Below are 16,751 nucleotides of genomic sequence, written 5' to 3'. Positions count from 1 at the left end.
ATTTTTTATTAAATATTAAGTTATGAAATGTAAGTAATTGATTTGTAAGCTAAAATTCAAATAATACTAAAGAGTAAAATATGCAGCACAAACATATTCTATAACGTTTCCCAAATTGACTTAATCTTAACCAGAAAAATGAAAACAAATGTCTCTCAAGTATTGAACAATGACCTTTTTAATGACAGTAGTAATCAGTCAGTTCTTTGATTGCTGTTACAGCGCCCTTTGACATTCCCATGTAACTTAACAATGCGGTTTTCATTGTCGTTTGGTAAAATGGCTTTTGAGATTTTAAAACCTCCAGATGAAGATTGAAGAAAGCTTTTCGGGTTTCAAAATAGTCATGCTTATTTTCTTCGTCAAAACTATGTTTCTTTTTCTTCAGTCTCTGAGGCCTAAGTTGAAAGATTTAGAACTAGTTTTAAACCCTAATGGACTAAATTAATCAAATTACACTTTGGGCTTCTCACATCCATCTCTACTTATGCTGACAATTTCCAAAGGCAATCATGATAGCAAATATTATACTTAATCCACACTGGCACAGGGAACCATTTTCTGAGTCTAAAATAGATACCATTTGGGAAACTTCTATCCCTTTCAAAATTTTTTTTAGAGCCCTCTAATCGTAACTTAGACGGGCATAATTTGGTTATTTCAACTCCAAAATTCAACTTAAAGAGATCATGGCTATAGTCTGCATCAGTGTGTCCTAATGCTGGTGTCAGCATTATCCAAGATCTAATACAGATAATATATAGAGATTTTTAAAGGAAGTGATGATAAACCTGTACTAGCTCAGTCTCAACTGGAGTATTTGAGCACCACACAACAGGAAGGATGCAAAGCCTTTAAACAGTGTATCGAAAAGTTTCATGAGAATGATTCCAGGAATGGGGAACTTCAGATGTGTGGATCGATTGGAGAGCTAGGGCTGTTCTCCTTGGAGAACAGGAGGTTAAGAGAACATTTGATAGAGGCATTGATTGTGTCAACAGTGAATTCCTGTCACAGAATTGCACAATTAAAATTTATATTGAACCTTTAACATAGCTGCATTTCACAGAGCATAATCAAAAATGAATGAGCGGACTTCCGGGTGCGGCGATGACCAGCTGAGTCGCACGTTTCGGCAGCTCCCGGTGAAACGGACTTTTGGGCTCTTGATAGGAGCCCCAACGGCAATTTTGACGGCTAAAAACACTGTGCGGTAAACCAGAAGGGAATCCCCCCTGGATACGGATGGAAAAAGGAGGAGAAAGTGGCCAGATTGCAGTGGATCCTTTAGAACAGCGGCAAGGAAGGCAAGCAAAAACCAAGATGGCGTCGGAAGGTGGCAGTTTAACATGGGGCCCTGAACAACAAGAGTTCTTGAAATGCTGTGTGGAAGAGATCAAAAAGGAAAAGAAGAAAGAGCTGTTGGCCCCGATACTACAGGCGATCGAAGGGCTAAAGGAGGAACAAAAGACCCAGGAGCGGGAGCTTCGGGTCGTGAAGGCAAAGGCAGCCGAGAATGAGGACGACATACAGGGCCTGGTGGTGAAGACAGAGACGCAGGAGGCACATCAGAAACGATGTGTGGAAAGGTTGGAGGCACTGGAAAACAACGCAAGGAGGAACAACCTGAGGATTCTTGGTCTTCCTGAAGGTGTGGAGGGAGCGGACGTCGGGGCATATGTGAGCACGATGCTGCACTCGTTAATGGGAGCGGAGGCCCCGGCGGGTCCGTTGGAGGTGGAGGGAGCATACCGAGTGATGGCGCGAGGACCGAGAGCAGGAGAAATTCCCAGAGCCATAGTGGTGAGATTCCTCCGTTTTAAGGATAGAGAAATGGTCCTTAGATGGGCGAAGAAAACTCGGAGCAGTAAATGGGAGAACGCGGTGATCCGCGTTTATCAAGACTGGAGTGCGGAGGTGGCGAGAAGGAGGGCGAGCTTTAATCGGGCCAAGGCGGTGCTTCATAAAAAGAAGATAAAATTTGGAATGCTGCAACCGGCAAGACTGTGGGTCACATATCGAGGGAGGCACCACTACTTTGAGACGGCGGATGAAGCGTGGACTTTTATTGTGGAAGAAAAACTGGAATGAGCGGGTTATTAAAAAGAACGTTCGAACAAAGTGGTGGGGCGAATGTGGGGGGCAAAGAGGGGTTTTATGTACTAATCCTGCGATGTGGTAACTTTTCTCTCTCCCACAGGTGGTGATGGGGGAGAAGGGGAGGTGGAGGAGATGGGGCGTTGGCCATTGGGGGCGGGGCCAAGGGAGAAGCGCGGGCTTGGTTCCCGCGCTATGATAATCATGGCGGGAATAGAGAAGCAGGAAGGAGGGGGCATCGCACGGTGCGAGCCGAGGTCACGGGGGGAAGCCGAGGTCGGCCAGAGTTTTCTGACTTCTGGGAGCAACATGGGGGGAGTAATTACGCTAGCGGGGGATCTAGCGGGGGGGGTGGGAGGGGGGAATTACTGGGTTGCTGCTGCTGGGGAGAGGGGGGAGCTGGTATGGGAGAGGATGGGCGGGGGGGCACCGCCTGGGGTAGATACAGCTGCGTGGGAACCGGGTGAGGAGCTGGAAAAAGGTGATAGCTAATCGACAAGGGGGGGGGGTAGGAAGCCCCCCAACTCGGCTGATCACGTGGAACGTGAGAGGGCTGAACGGGCCGATAAAGAGGGCACGGGTACTCGCACACCTTAAGAAACTTAAGGCAGATGTGGTTATGTTACAGGAAACGCACCTGAAACTGATAGACCAGGTTAGGCTACGCAAAGGATGGGTGGGGCAGGTGTTCCATTCGGGGCTAGATGCGAAAAACAGGGGGGTGGCTATATTAGTGGGGAAGCGGGTAATGTTCGAGGCAAAGACTATAGTGGCGGATAACGGGGGCAGATACGTGATGGTGAGTGGCAAACTACAGGGGGAGACGGTGGTTTTGGTAAACGTATATGCCCCGAACTGGGATGATGCCAATTTAATGAGGCGGATGCTAGGACGCATTCCGGACCTAGAGATGGGAAAGCTGATAATGGGGGGAGATTTTAATACGGTGTTGGAACCAGGGCTGGATAGGTCGAAGTCCAGGACTGGAAGGAGGCCGGCAGCAGCCAAGGTACTTAAAGTTTTTATGGAGCAGATGGGAGGTGTAGACCCGTGGAGATTTAGCAGACCTAGGAGTAAGGAGTTCTCGTTTTTCTCCTATGTCCATAAAGTCTACTCGCGAATAGACTTTTTTGTGCTGGGTAGGGCATTGATCCCGAAGGTGAGGGGAACGGAGTATACGGCTATAGCCATTTCGGATCACGCTCCACACTGGGTGGACTTGGAGATAGGGGAGGAAACAGGAGGGCGCCCACCCTGGAGAATGGACATGGGACTAATGGCAGATGAGGGTGTGTGTCTAAGGGTGAGGGGGTGCATTGAAAAGTACTTGGAACTCAATGATAATGGGGAGGTCCAGGTGGGAGTGGTCTGGGAGGCGTTGAAGGCGGTGGTTAGAGGGGAGCTGATATCAATAAGGGCACATAAAGGGAAGCAGGAGAGTAAGGAACGGGAGCGGTTGCTGCAAGAACTTTTGAGGGTGGACAGACAATATGCGGAAGCACCGGAGGAGGGACTGTACAGGGAAAGACAAAGGCTACATGTAGAATTTGACTTGCTAACTACGGGCACTGCAGAGGCACAATGGAGGAAGGCACAGGGTGTACAGTACGAATATGGGGAGAAGGCGAGCAGGTTGCTGGCACACCAATTGAGGAAAAGGGGAGCAGCGAGGGAAATAGGGGGAGTGAGGGATGAGGAAGGAGAGATGGAGCGGAGAGCGGAGAGAGTGAATGGAGTGTTCAAGACATTTTATAAAAAATTATATGAAGCTCAACCCCCGGATGGGAGGGAGAGAATGATGGGCTTCTTGGATCGGCTGGAATTTCCCAAGGTGGAAGAGCAGGAAAGGGTGGGACTGGGAGCACAGATTGAGGTAGAAGAAGTGGTGAAAGGAATTAGGAGCATGCAGGCGGGAAAGGCCCCGGGACCGGATGGATTCCCAGTCGAATTCTATAGAAAATATGTGGACTTGCTCGCCCCGGTACTGACGAGGACCTTTAATGAGGCAAAGGAAAGGGGACAACTGCCCCCGACTATGTCTGAAGCAACGATATCGCTTCTCTTAAAGAAGGAAAAGGACCCGCTACAATGCGGGTCCTATAGACCTATTTCCCTCCTAAATGTAGATGCCAAGGTCCTGGCCACGGTAATGGCAATGAGAATAGAGGAATGTGTCCCGGGGGTGGTCCACGAGGACCAAACTGGGTTTGTGAAGGGGAGACAGCTGAACACGAATATACGGAGGTTGTTAGGGGTAATGATGATGGCCCCACCAGAGGGAGAAACGGAGATAGTAGTGGCGATGGATGCCGAGAAAGCATTTGATAGAGTGGAGTGGGATTATTTGTGGGAGGTGTTGAGGAGATTTGGTTTTGGAGAGGGGTATGTTAGATGGGTGCAGCTGTTGTATAGGGCCCCAGTGGCGAGCGTGGTCACGAATGGACGGGGATCTGCATATTTTCGGCTCCATAGAGGGACAAGGCAGGGATGCCCTCTGTCCCCATTATTGTTTGCACTGGCGATTGAGCCCCTGGCGATAGCGTTGAGGGGTTCCAAGAAGTGGAGGGGAGTACTTAGGGGAGGAGAAGAACACCGGGTATCTTTGTATGCGGACGATTTGCTACTATATGTGGCAGACCCGGCGGAGGGGATGCCAGAAATAATGCGGATACTTGGGGAGTTTGGGGATTTTTCAGGGTATAAATTGAACATGGGGAAAAGTGAGTTGTTTGTGGTGCATCCAGGGGAGCAGAGTAGAGAAATAGAGGACCTACCGTTGAGGAAGGTAACAAGGGACTTTCGTTACCTGGGGATCCAGATAGCTAAGAATTGGGGCACATTGCATAGGTTAAATTTAACGCGGTTGGTGGAACAGATGGAGGAGGATTTCAAGAGATGGGATATGGTATCCCTGTCACTGGCAGGGAGGGTGCAGGCGGTTAAGATGGTGGTCCTCCCGAGATTCCTCTTTGTGTTTCAGTGCCTCCCGGTGGTGATCACGAAGGCTTTTTTTAAAAGGATTGAAAAGAGCATCATGGGTTTTGTGTGGGCCGGGAAGACCCCGAGAGTGAGGAAGGGATTCTTACAGCGTAGCAGGGATAGGGGGGCGCTGGCACTACCGAGCCTAAGTGAGTATTATTGGGCCGCTAATATTTCAATGGTGAGTAAGTGGATGGGAGAGGAGGAGGGAGCGGAGGGGAAGAGATTAGAGAGGGCGTCCTGTCGGGGGACTAGCCTACAGGCTATGGTGACAGCCCCATTGCCGTTCTCACCGAGGAACTACACCACAAGCCCGGTGGTGGTGGCTACACTGAAGATTTGGGGACAGTGGAGACGGCATAGGGGAAAGACTGGAGCCTTGGGGGGGTCCCCGATAAGAAACAATCATAGGTTTGCCCCGGGGGGAATGGATGGGGGATATGGAATGTGGCAAAGAGCAGGAATAACGCAACTGAAAGATCTGTTTGTGGATGGGAAGTTCGCGAGTCTGGGAGCGCTGACCGAGAAATATGGGTTGCCCCAAGGGAATGCATTCAGGTATATGCAACTGAGGGCTTTTGCGAGGCAACAGGTGAGGGAATTCCCGCAGCTCCCGACACAAGAGGTGCAGGACAGAGTGATCTCAAAGACATGGGTAGGGGATGGTAAGGTGTCAGATATATATAGGGAAATGAGGGACGAAGGGGAGACTATGGTAGATGAACTAAAAGGGAAATGGGAAGAAGAGCTGGGGGAGGAGATCGAGGAGGGGCTGTGGGCAGATGCCCTAAGCAGGGTAAACTCGTCGTCCTCGTGTGCCAGGCTAAGCCTGATTCAGTTTAAGGTATTACACAGGGCACATATGACTGGAGCACGGCTCAGTAAATTTTTTGGGGTGGAGGATAGGTGTGCGAGGTGCTCGAGAAGCCCAGCGAATCATACCCATATGTTTTGGTCATGCCCGGCACTACAGGGGTTTTGGATGGGGGTGACAAAGGTGCTTTAAAAAGTAGTAGGAGTCCGGGTCGAACCACGCTGGGGGTTGGCTATATTTGGGGTTTCACAAGAGCCGGGAGTGCAGGAGGCGTGAGAGGCCGATGTTTTGGCCTTTGCGTCCCTAGTAGCCCGGCGCAGGATATTGCTAATGTGGAAAGAAGCCAAGCCCCCGGGGGTGGAGACCTGGATAAATGACATGGCGGGGTTTATAAAGCTAGAGCGGATTAAGTTCGTCCTAAGGGGGTCAGCTCAAGGGTTCACCAGGCGGTGGCAACCGTTCGTCGAATACCTCGCAGAAAGATAGACGGAATGGGAAAAAGAAGGCAGCAGCAGCAGCCCAGGATCGGGGGGGGGAAGGAGGAACCAGAAGGACTCTCAGGGTTGTTAATATATACTGTATAGTATGTATAGGTCGTTGCTACAGATAATTATATATTGGACTGTTAAATTATATTTTTGGAGAGTGTTACTTGTGACAAGGCAGTTGCCAATTAGGGCTAGTTTTCATTTTTGTTATTTATTATTTATTCATTTTTTGTTTATAAAATAGGTCATTGTTATTTGTGTTGTTATAATATTGTGTAAAGGATGCACAATGTACTGTGTTGGTTGACCAAAAATTTTCAATAAAATATTTAATTAAAAAAAATGAATGAGCCAAGTAAACGGAGACTAGAAAAGCTGACTAAAATCTTTATCAAAGAGGTGTGTTTTAAGAATATAGGTTCAAAGGAAAAGAGGGAAATACAGGGGCCAAGTAGAGGGGACTTTAGTGGGAGGATTCCAAAGTCTGGAGCCAAAGCATCTGGTGGCATTGCTGTCATTTGTGGGTAAGAGACACATAATAGCAGGACTCAGAGGAATAACATATGAGGTAGTTGTAGGGCTGGAGGAGATTATGAGAGGTACGGAGCCTGGTGACTCTGAAAACATTTCAAATTTGATTGGTGACTGGAATGAATATAGGTTATCGAAGACACTGTTGTTAGCTCTATGTAGCTGGTGTAGTGGGATGGTATATGGGCACCAGAGTTTTTAATACGTTGAAAGTTGGTATTTATTTTTCTCTTTCTCCAGTATGAAAACTGAAGGAAAGTACTCTGCCAATTCCCTTATTATTGATTATGCCTTTAATATGTTCACATTCCTCCTTATGCTTTTTCTCAATATGTTAAAAATGAGGTGGATAGTAACAGACTTGGGGGTGGGGGATGGGCACAGACTGGTGAAATGTGCATGCAAAAGACAGATGAAATATAAAATATAAGTCCTTGCTCACAGAAAGTGAGGAGATACAATATGAACTAAATAGTACAATTATAAAGGGTGTGCAGGAACAGAGACACCTGGAGGCGTTTATACACAAATCTTTGAAAATGGTAGGCACGAGAATGTTAAAAAGCACATGGGATTTTTGACTTTATCAATAGAAGTATACAAAAATCAAGAACTTAATAATAATATTATAATAATGCTCATCCTCCATAAACCACTGGTTAAGTCCCAGCTGGAGTGTTGTGTCCAATTCTGCCACCACATTTCAGGAAATAGAAGCTGCGGAAGAGGTTTATCAAAATAATATCAGAGGTGAGGGACCTAAGTTATGTGGAAATTAGTTATTTGGTAGTTCCGGATTAGGGTATCATTAACACCACCAAACACAAGGTAAATCTCTCCAACCATGTATCCTCTGAAAGTGAGAAGTTTGTTCATGCACATAGTTTCTGTTTCTGTTCTGAAACGGGCAGGTGGAGCAGGAGAATGAGACGGTCTGGAAGGCCATCCAGCTGGCCCTACAGTCCAGACATCTCCCGGCCTCCTGCTGGCAGGAGATCGTCCCCGACGCCCTTCACTCCACTCGTTCGCTCCTGTGCACGGCGACTTAGGAAACCCCCCATGAACGTCTCTTTGCCTTCCCCAGGAAGTCCACCTCCAGGGTTTTGCTCTCAACGTGGCTGGCATCTCCAGGACCCATTCTCCTCCGCAAGCACGTGCGGCTCCACAAGGCGGACCCGTTGGTTGAGAGGGTACAGCTACTCCACGCCCACAGTACGTCTACATAGTGTAGCCCGATGGCCGCCAAGACACAGTCTCCCTCAGGGACCTGGCACCAGCTGGGTCCCCCCCCCCCCTGCCCCGGCACCACCCTCCCTTCCCCCAGCGCACGCCACCACAGCCCCCGCTCCAGGACAATCCGTCCTCCCCTTGGTCCCACCCGGGGATGAAGAGGATGTCGACACGCTCCTGGAGTCACTGGCGACCGAGTCGACGCCTGACTCGCCACCAGCACTGCGGCGCTCCCAACGACGGATCAAGGCGCCCGACCTTCTAAATTTGTAACCTTCTCTGAAATTTTAATGACAACCTGTATGTAAATAGTTTTCCACCACACCCGCTTGACTCATTTTTAATAGGGGGTGAATGTGGTTGGCACCACTATTCTATTACATTGTATATACTGCACTGCATATGAGGGTATTACGGCAAGGCCCCTGTACTACAGGTAGGGGGGTAGATCCCTGCCTGCTGGCTCCACCCAGGAGGCGGAGTATAAATGTGTGTGCTCTCCGTATGGCAGCCATTTCGGCAGCAGCTGTAGGAGGCCACACATCTCTGTGTAATAAAGCCTCGATTACTCTCTACTCTCGTCTCATCATAATTGATAGTGCATCAAGCAGCAAATGGGAGAAAAGTGTATTTCCCAGGACCTGGGAGCAGAACTGGCCAAGAGGCGCGCTGGATTCAACCTTGCTAAGATGGCCCTCCACAACAAAGGTGTGAAGTTCGGGCAGCTGCATCCGGCAAGGCTTTGGGTCACGTATCAAGACTGGCATTACTACTTCGATATACCGGACGAGGCGTGGACATTTATTAAACAGGGAAAGTTGGACTCGAGCTGAAGGACAGCTACACTTTGTTGAAACACTCTGGTGGGGATGTGTAACATGATGTTGTCCTCACATAAGATTGGGAGTAATGTTAAATGCTTGAGGGGGCTGGGGAGGTGGCTGGAGGAAGGGGAGGGGGCTGTAAAGGCAGTTCAATTGGGCTTTCCATGGGAAGAGAGGGGCCCGAATAATGAGACAACAGGATGATCGGAGACAGAGACGGGAGCGTCCGGGATCAGCATGGGTCAGCTGACTCATGGAAGCGTGATGGAGGGAGAATTAGTGTTAAGCTGGTGCTTGACTTGGGGGTTTGGGATTGTGGGGCTGTTTGGGGGGGGGGGGGCGGAGATGCTGCTTTGCTGACAGAAGAGGAGCCAACTTTGGGGAACAGATGGAGAGTCGGGGGGGGGGGCTCCAGTGGGAGGGCTCGAGTAAGCGGGGGGTGCGGGCTCGTAGTTGGCCGAAAAAGGGGGATGGCTAGTCGGCAGGAGAGGGGGGGAGGGGTTAACCCCCCGTACAGGCTGATCACGTGGAATGTGAGGGGTCTGAATGGGCCGGTCAAGAGGGCTCGCGTGTTCTCGCACCTAAAGGGGTTAAAGGCAGATGTAGCCATGCTACAGGAGACTCATTTAGAGTCTCACTTAGAGTCACATAATTTGATCATGGGGGGTGACTTTAACACAGTCATTGACCCTGTATTGGACCGGTCAAAGTCCAGATCAGGAAAGCGACCGGCAGCGGCTAAGGAACTGAGGGGTTTCATGGAACAGGTGGGGGGGCGTAGACCCATGGAGATTCGTTCGGCCGAGGGTCGAAGGAGTTCTCTTTTTTCTCCCACATTCACAAAGTTTTTTCTCGTTTGGATTTTTTTGTTGTGAGCAGGGCGTTAATCCCAAGGGTGGAGGGGACGGAGTACTCGGCCATTGCAGTCTCTGACCATACTCCGCACAGGGTAGACTTGCGACTCGGGGAAGAGAGAGGGCAGCGCCCACTCTGGAGGCTAGATGTGGGACTGCTAGCGGATGACGAGGTTTGCGGGAGGATAAATAGGAACATCCAAAACTACTTGGAAACAAATGATGCGGGAGAGGTAACAGCGACTACGGTTTGGGAGGTTCTGAAAGCAGTTATCAGAGGGGAGTTAATTTCTATCAGATCCCATAGGAAGAAAGAGCAGAGAGAGAGAGGCTAGTAGAGGAGATACTCAGAGTAGACAGGAGTTACGCAGAGACCCCCGAAACGGGGCTAATGAAGGAGCGCCGGAGACTGCAGGCGGAGTTTGAGCTGCTGACCACAGGGAAAGCGGTAGCACAGCTGAGGAAGGTAAAAGGAGCTGTCTATGAGTATGAGGACAAAGCAAGTAGAATGCTGGCGCACCAACTTCGTAGGAGAGAGGTGGCCAGGGAAATTTGGGGAGTTAGGGATAAGGAAGGTAACACGGTCTTGGACCCAGAGGAGGTGAACAAAAGTCTTTAAGGAGTTTTATTGTAAACTGTACGAGTCACAACCCCCGGCGGGAGGGGAAGGGATGAAGCAATTCATGGATCAATTGAGGTTTCCAAAGGTGGAAGAGGATCTGGTGGAGGGACTGGGGACCCGATAGAGTTGGAGGAGATTGTTAGGGGACTCGAGAGCATGCAGTCGGGCAATGTCCAGAGGCCGGATGGCTAGCCTGTAGAATTCTATAAGAAATTTTCAGAACTGTTGATTTCACTCCTGCTAAGGACCTTCAACGAGGCTGGAGAGAGAGGAACCCTCCCCCCAACAATGTCACAGGCCTCAATCTCACTCATTCTCAAACGGGAGAAAGATCCGCTACAATGTGGGTCCTACAGGCCGATATCGCTTTTGAACGTAGATGCCAAATTGCTGGCCAAGATTCTGGCCACTAGAATAGAGGACTGTGTCCCAGGGGTGATAGGGGAGGATCAGACAGGCTTTGTTAAGGGCAGGCAACTGAACACCAATGTACGGAGGCTCCTAAACATTATTATGATGCCCTCAGAAGGAGGGGAGGCAGAAGTAGTGGCTGCGATGGATGCAGAGAAAGCCTTTGACCGGGTGGAATGGGAGTACCTGTGGGAAATGCTAAGAAGGTTTGGATTCGGTGAGGGATTCATAGGGTGGGTCAAACTACTTTATCAGGCCCCTGTATTAGCAAGTGTATGCACGAACCAGGTGAGGTCGGAGTATTTTAGGCTTCACCAAGGCAGGAGTGCCCCCTCTCCCCGTTACTATTTGCCCTTGCTATAGAGCCGTTGGCCATAGCGCTGAGGGCTTCAAAGAACTGGCAGGGGTTGGTTCGGGGGGGAGGAGCATCGGGTCTCGCTCTACGCGGATGATCTGCTCTTGTATATTTCGGACCCACTAGAGGGGATGGGGGAGGTCATGCAGATTCTGAGGGACTTCGGTAACTTTTCGGGGTACAAATTAAACGTGGGGAAAAGCGAGATGTTCGTGATCCAAGCTAAAGGGCAGGAGACGAGACTGGGAGAGCTTCCGCTTAAGATGGTACAGAAGAGCTTTCGGTACCTAGGCATACAGGTGGCTCGAAACTGGGATGCCCTGCATAAGCTTAACTTATCCCGGCTGGTAGAGCAGATGGAGGGGGACTTTAAATGGTGGAACATGCTCCCGCTTTCTCTAGCGGGGAGAGTGCAGACCGTTAAGATGACGCTCCTCCCCAGATTTTTGTTTGTCTTCCAGTGCCTTCCCATCTTCATCCCTAAGACCTTTTTTAAGCGGGTGAATGATGCACGATCAATAACTCCAGAAGCGAGATTGGAGACAATCGAAGGCTTTAATACGCTAGATGTTTCCCCCAACAGCGCAGGTACAGAAGAAAGCTGCTGGGGCGGCACGGGCTCTTATAACCCGCCTTGCAGGGCGGAGCTAACATACAGGCTTAACCAATGGGAACAAGTACATTCTCCACCAATGGTATTCCGGCATTACCAGGTACCGTAATCCTTGTAATACAGACTACCATATTCACACCCTGTTAAAAAAAGAGTCCGGCAGGGGTGGTGGCTTCGTATTACAACGTGGTAAAGTGGTAGAAGTTACAGTTATGAAGGTACCCTAATACCTCTGTACAGCGTTTTGCCTTATTGCATCTTAACTATTTACAACAGAAATGTACATTTCAAAATGAAGCAATTAGTCGATCGGGGGCCCTGGTCGTCCTCTGCGATCGTCGTAGCTTTGGTGATGATGCCGGTGTTGGTTCGGGCGTCTGTGACTCTGGGAGCGTGGTTTCGGCTTCTGTGGCAGCTTCAGCACCCTTGATGGGGCCGGTGGAAGGACCGACTGTGGATCGGTTCTTCCACCGGCCCCGTCTAGGCCCTCCCATCCACCGGCGCACCCCACAGCCGCCCCCTTTCCCAGGTCAGTCGGTCCTTCCATCGGCCCCATCTAGGGGTGATGAAGCTGCCACAGAAACCGAACTGGGGTCCTGGTAGTCCATCCAAATGGCGGCACCCACTGGTCGCACAAGCTGGGGGTGCTCAAAATGGCGGCGCCCATCCATCGCACGTGGCGTCCGTGGGTCAAGATGGCGGTGCCCGGAGGCCACACGTGGCCCTGGAGGAGGAAGATGGAGGCGCCCGCTGGTTGCACGGGGTCTTGGAGAGGGTTGTGGTGGCGGTCCGTATTCGCCTCCGGAGACTGCACCGACCGCCTAGGCCTGGCATACCGCCATGAAGTGGCCCTTTTTGCCGCATCCCTTGCAGATGCAGATTGACGAACGGGCCGAACAGCGCTGTCGGGGGTGCTTGGCTTGCCTGCAAAAATAGCAGCGGGTCCCCCTGGGGGCCAGGCCGTCTCGCAGCACAAGCTTGTGGGGGGAAGGGAGATGCCTCTGGGTCGGCCGCGGGGGGGGGTTCCAAGCGGCACAGGGGGCTGCCGCGTGGTCGGGGACGTAAGCGCGGGCATTTCGGGAGGCCACATCCAGGGAGCCAGCAAGGGCCCATGCCTCCTTAAGGCCTAGTGTGTCTTTCTCGAGCAATCACTGGCGGATTTGGGAGGACAGCATACCTGCAACGAAAGCGTCCCGAATCAAAAGTTCTGTGGTCGTTTGCTGAAACTTGCGGGCAGCTGCAGTCTCTCCCCAACACCAGGAGCGCACGGTAGAATTCTTCCAGTGATTCCCCAGGGATTTGTCACCTCGTCGCTAGAAGATGTTGGGCGTAGACCTGGTTTACAGGGCGAATATAATGTCCTTTCAGCAGCTCCATTGCGGCATCGAAATCGTCCGCGTCCTCGATGTGGGTCAAGATTTCTGGGCTCACCCTCGAGTGCAGAATTTGTAGTTTCTGTTCTCCCGTGGGTGTGTTTTCGGCCGTCCAAAGATATCCGTTGAAGCACGCCAGCCAGTGCTTGAAGGTTGCTGCTGAGTTTGCCGCGTGGGGGCTGAGTTGCAGACACTCCAGCTTGACTCGGAGCTCCATTCTTTAAAAACTAGCGTATTAAATTGATGCACGATCAATAACTCCAGAAGCGAGATTGGAGACAAATTAAGGCTTTACTACACTGGATGTTTCCCCCAGCAGCGCAGGTACAGAAGAAAGCTGCTGGGGCGGCACGGGCTCTTATACCCCGTCTTGCAGGGCGGAGCTAACATACAGGCTTAACCAATGGGAACAAGTACATTCTCCACCAATGGTATTCCGGCATTACCAGGTACCGTAATCCTTCTAACACAGACTACCACAGTGAACAAGATCATTTCGGGATTTGTATGGGCAAATAAGACCCCGCGAGTAAAGAGGCTGTTTCTAGAGTGCAGTCGGTGGGCGGGGGGGGCCTGGTCTAGAGTGCAGCCGGTGGGGGGGGGGGGGGGGGGGGGGGGCCTGGCGCTGCCGAATGTCTGCAGCTACTACTGGCCGGCTAATATAGCCATGATTAGGAAATGGGTATTGGGGGAGGGGTCGACGTGGGAGCGGTTAGAGGCGGCCTCATGCAAAGGCACCAGCTTAGGGGCACTCGTATCGGCACCTCTGCCGTTCTCACCGGCGCGCTACTCCTCAAGACCGGTGGTGGCGGCGGCACTAAGGATCTGGGGTCAGTGGAGAAGGCACAGGAAGGTGGAAGGAGCCTCAGTGTGGACCCCGATACGCAACAATCACAGATTTGTTCCGGGCAAGATAGACGGAGGGTTTCAAAGCTGGCATAGGGCAGGTATTAAAAGGATCGGGGACCTGTTCATAGATGGGACTTTTCCCAGTTTGAAGGCGCTGGAGGAAAAATTTAATCTGCCCCCTGGAAATGCCTTCAGATACATTCAGGTATGCACCTTTCTAAAAAAACAGGTGGTGGCATTTCCGTTGCTACCCCCACGTAGGATACAGGATAGGGTGGTCTCCGGCACCTGGGTAGGGGAGGGGAAGGTGTCGGACATCGACCAAGAACTACAGGAGGCGGAGGAAGCCCCAGTGGTGGAACTTAAGGGCAAGTGGGTGGAGGAGCTAGGCGGGGAGCTGGATGCGGGCCTGTGGGCTGATGACCTAAGCAGGGTTAATTCCTCATCATCATGTGCCAGGCTTAGCTTAATTCAGTTTAAGGTGGTCCATCGGGCACACATGACGGCAACGAGAATGAGCAAGTTCTTTGGGGTTGAGGATAGATGTGCAGGAAGCCCAGCGAACCATGTCCATATGTTCTGGGCATGTCCAGCTCTCAAAAGATTCTGGCAGGGATTCGCTAAGGCAATGCCCAAGATCCTAAACATGTGGGTGGTGCCGAGCCCAGAGATAGCGATCTTTCGTGTGTCAGATGATCTGGGAGTTCAGGAAGTGAAAGAGGCCGAGGTTTTGGCCTTTGCCTCCCTGGTAGCCTGAAGACGGATCCTTTTAATGTGGAGGGACTCGAAACCCCCGAGTGTGAAGACCTTGGTTGGTGACATGGCTGGGTTTCTCAGTCTTGAGAAAATAAAGATTGCCTTGAGAGGGTCCATGATGGGGTTCTCTCGGAGGTGGCAGCCGTTCCTCGACTTTCTGGGAGAGCATTAAAATGTCAGCAGCAGCAGCAAACCGGGGGGGGGGGGGGGAGGGGGGGGGGCGGGCGGGGGGGGGGGGTGATGTTTACTTACTGCATATTCTTTTTTTTTTCATAATGTTAACGTTCACCTTGTTTTGTTAAATGTTGTTAAAGGTTGTGTAAAAATTTTGTTTCGATAAAAACCTGAATAAAAATAATTTTTAAAAAAAATTATGTCAACAAAATGCATGCCATTCTTATGATGGATCCAAATTATATCCATGGACCTGCCACTGGCATAACCAGTCAGCCTGAAAAAAATGCTTAATTTGTGTAAGAGAAACAAGATGACGGGTGATATCTATGATTAGATTTGGCCTCATCCCTCCCACATGTGAATATCTATGTTGCACAAGAGTGATGTCCCTTTTACACCCGATCTTATCTGTGACTGGTTCTGCACAACATGAATTGGCCAAATGGTAGGGTGAGTTGCTACAATCAATTTTGAGCAGGTTTTCCATACACATGTTGAAGGATTCCTTCATATTTACAAAGACCATACAGAACTTGCACTCAATAGCAATACTGCATTCCATGTGCTCATTTGACATTGCTAGCCTACTTGTCAGTGTTCTGCTCAAGGAAGCCATAGACAAGTGCACTATGGCACAATATGATGGCAATCTGAACCTGCTGTCATTGTATGAATCAATACTCACTGAATGAATGAACTTGGCAACTCATACAGTCGAGTTCAGTTTTAACAACACCCAAATTGATGCTGTTGCCATGGGATCCCCTCTAGGCCCAGTTCTTGAAATCATCTTTATTGGGTTCCATGAGAAATTGCAAACTTGGAATGGTTCCGATTATCTTACCAGAATAGTTACCCAGCAAAAGTTAGAAGAATTAAACCATTTCTAACTCCTGGGTAACTATAATACTGACCCCCACCAACCCTATCAATGATACATCCCAGAGGCCCTCCTGATCCCTTACTGACCACCTGGCCTCCATGGTGACTGAGCTTCCAACCCAACTCCCCTTCCCCCTACCCTTAACCAAACTTCAGACCCTATATTTCAATCTTCAACTATATGTGGAAATGTCCTTACGCACCTTAATGGGCTCCATCCTGTGCTCAAATTCACCTTTGAAATGGAACAGCCAAGTGACCTCCAATTTCTAGATGTGCTATTGAGAAATTTGCAGTTGGTTCTCTCCTACTTTCTACCGCAAGCCACCTTCATTGGTCAATATAATTCCACATGCTATATAATGGGCCTTATTGGCAACCTCACAAATAGGGCTTTACCGTTTCCTCACCATGCAAGTGTAATGCTGAAATAGAGTACATCAAGGCCATTCAGTAAAATAATGGCGACCCTAATCAGATGATTGCCCACTGTATGTCATGCAAACTCATGAACCGGTCTAAGGCCCATCACTTTCAGCACTGAAAAGTATCCAATTCACCTCAAGGTTATCCTGGAAGTGTAAGGTATCTCAAAGATTTGACCAACAGATGAAGTTAGCTATTTCATGCTGCTATTATACAGTAGCAACACAAGTGGTATTTGCCATTAACAGGATGCTGCAATTAAGCCAAAAAGATGTTCTGCCTATCACGCAAAGAGGTAATGTGGTGTATGAATTTCAATGCCAATGTGTTGCTAGGTATGTAGGTCATATGTCCCAAAGACTGGCAGATTGTATCAAACAGCATTTCCCTTCAGATTTTCACCAGGCAAAGTACTGGCCATACCTACACAGCTCATGCACACAAAACTCAAAACAGTGTCCAATGTTAGA

At 50.0% G+C, this 16,751-nt stretch overlaps 1 protein-coding gene across 6 annotated transcripts in view; it reads right to left on the bottom strand.

Moving 5' to 3' along the window:
* LOC140430568 (uncharacterized) overlaps positions 1-16,751 on the bottom strand; it is a 230,938-nt gene that overhangs the window by 38,141 nt on the left and 176,046 nt on the right. For 4 of the 6 annotated variants that reach the window (XM_072518128.1, XM_072518125.1, XM_072518126.1 and 1 more), the window contains exon 8: positions 161-398. The exons of the other annotated variants lie outside the window; for them this stretch is intronic. In XM_072518128.1, coding sequence (XP_072374229.1) covers positions 179-398 — 220 coding nt within the window. In that variant the 3' untranslated portion in view covers positions 161-178. Of the gene's footprint in view, positions 1-160; positions 399-16,751 lie in introns of those variants that run through there. 6 annotated transcript variants of the gene reach the window in all.

The sequence above is a fragment of the Scyliorhinus torazame genome, chromosome 10 (genome assembly GCF_047496885.1).
Source record: "Scyliorhinus torazame isolate Kashiwa2021f chromosome 10, sScyTor2.1, whole genome shotgun sequence".
Classification (NCBI taxonomy): domain Eukaryota; kingdom Metazoa; phylum Chordata; class Chondrichthyes; order Carcharhiniformes; family Scyliorhinidae; genus Scyliorhinus; species Scyliorhinus torazame.
The sequence above is the reverse complement of the archived record's forward strand: the minus strand, read 5'-3'. Positions and strand labels throughout refer to the sequence as shown.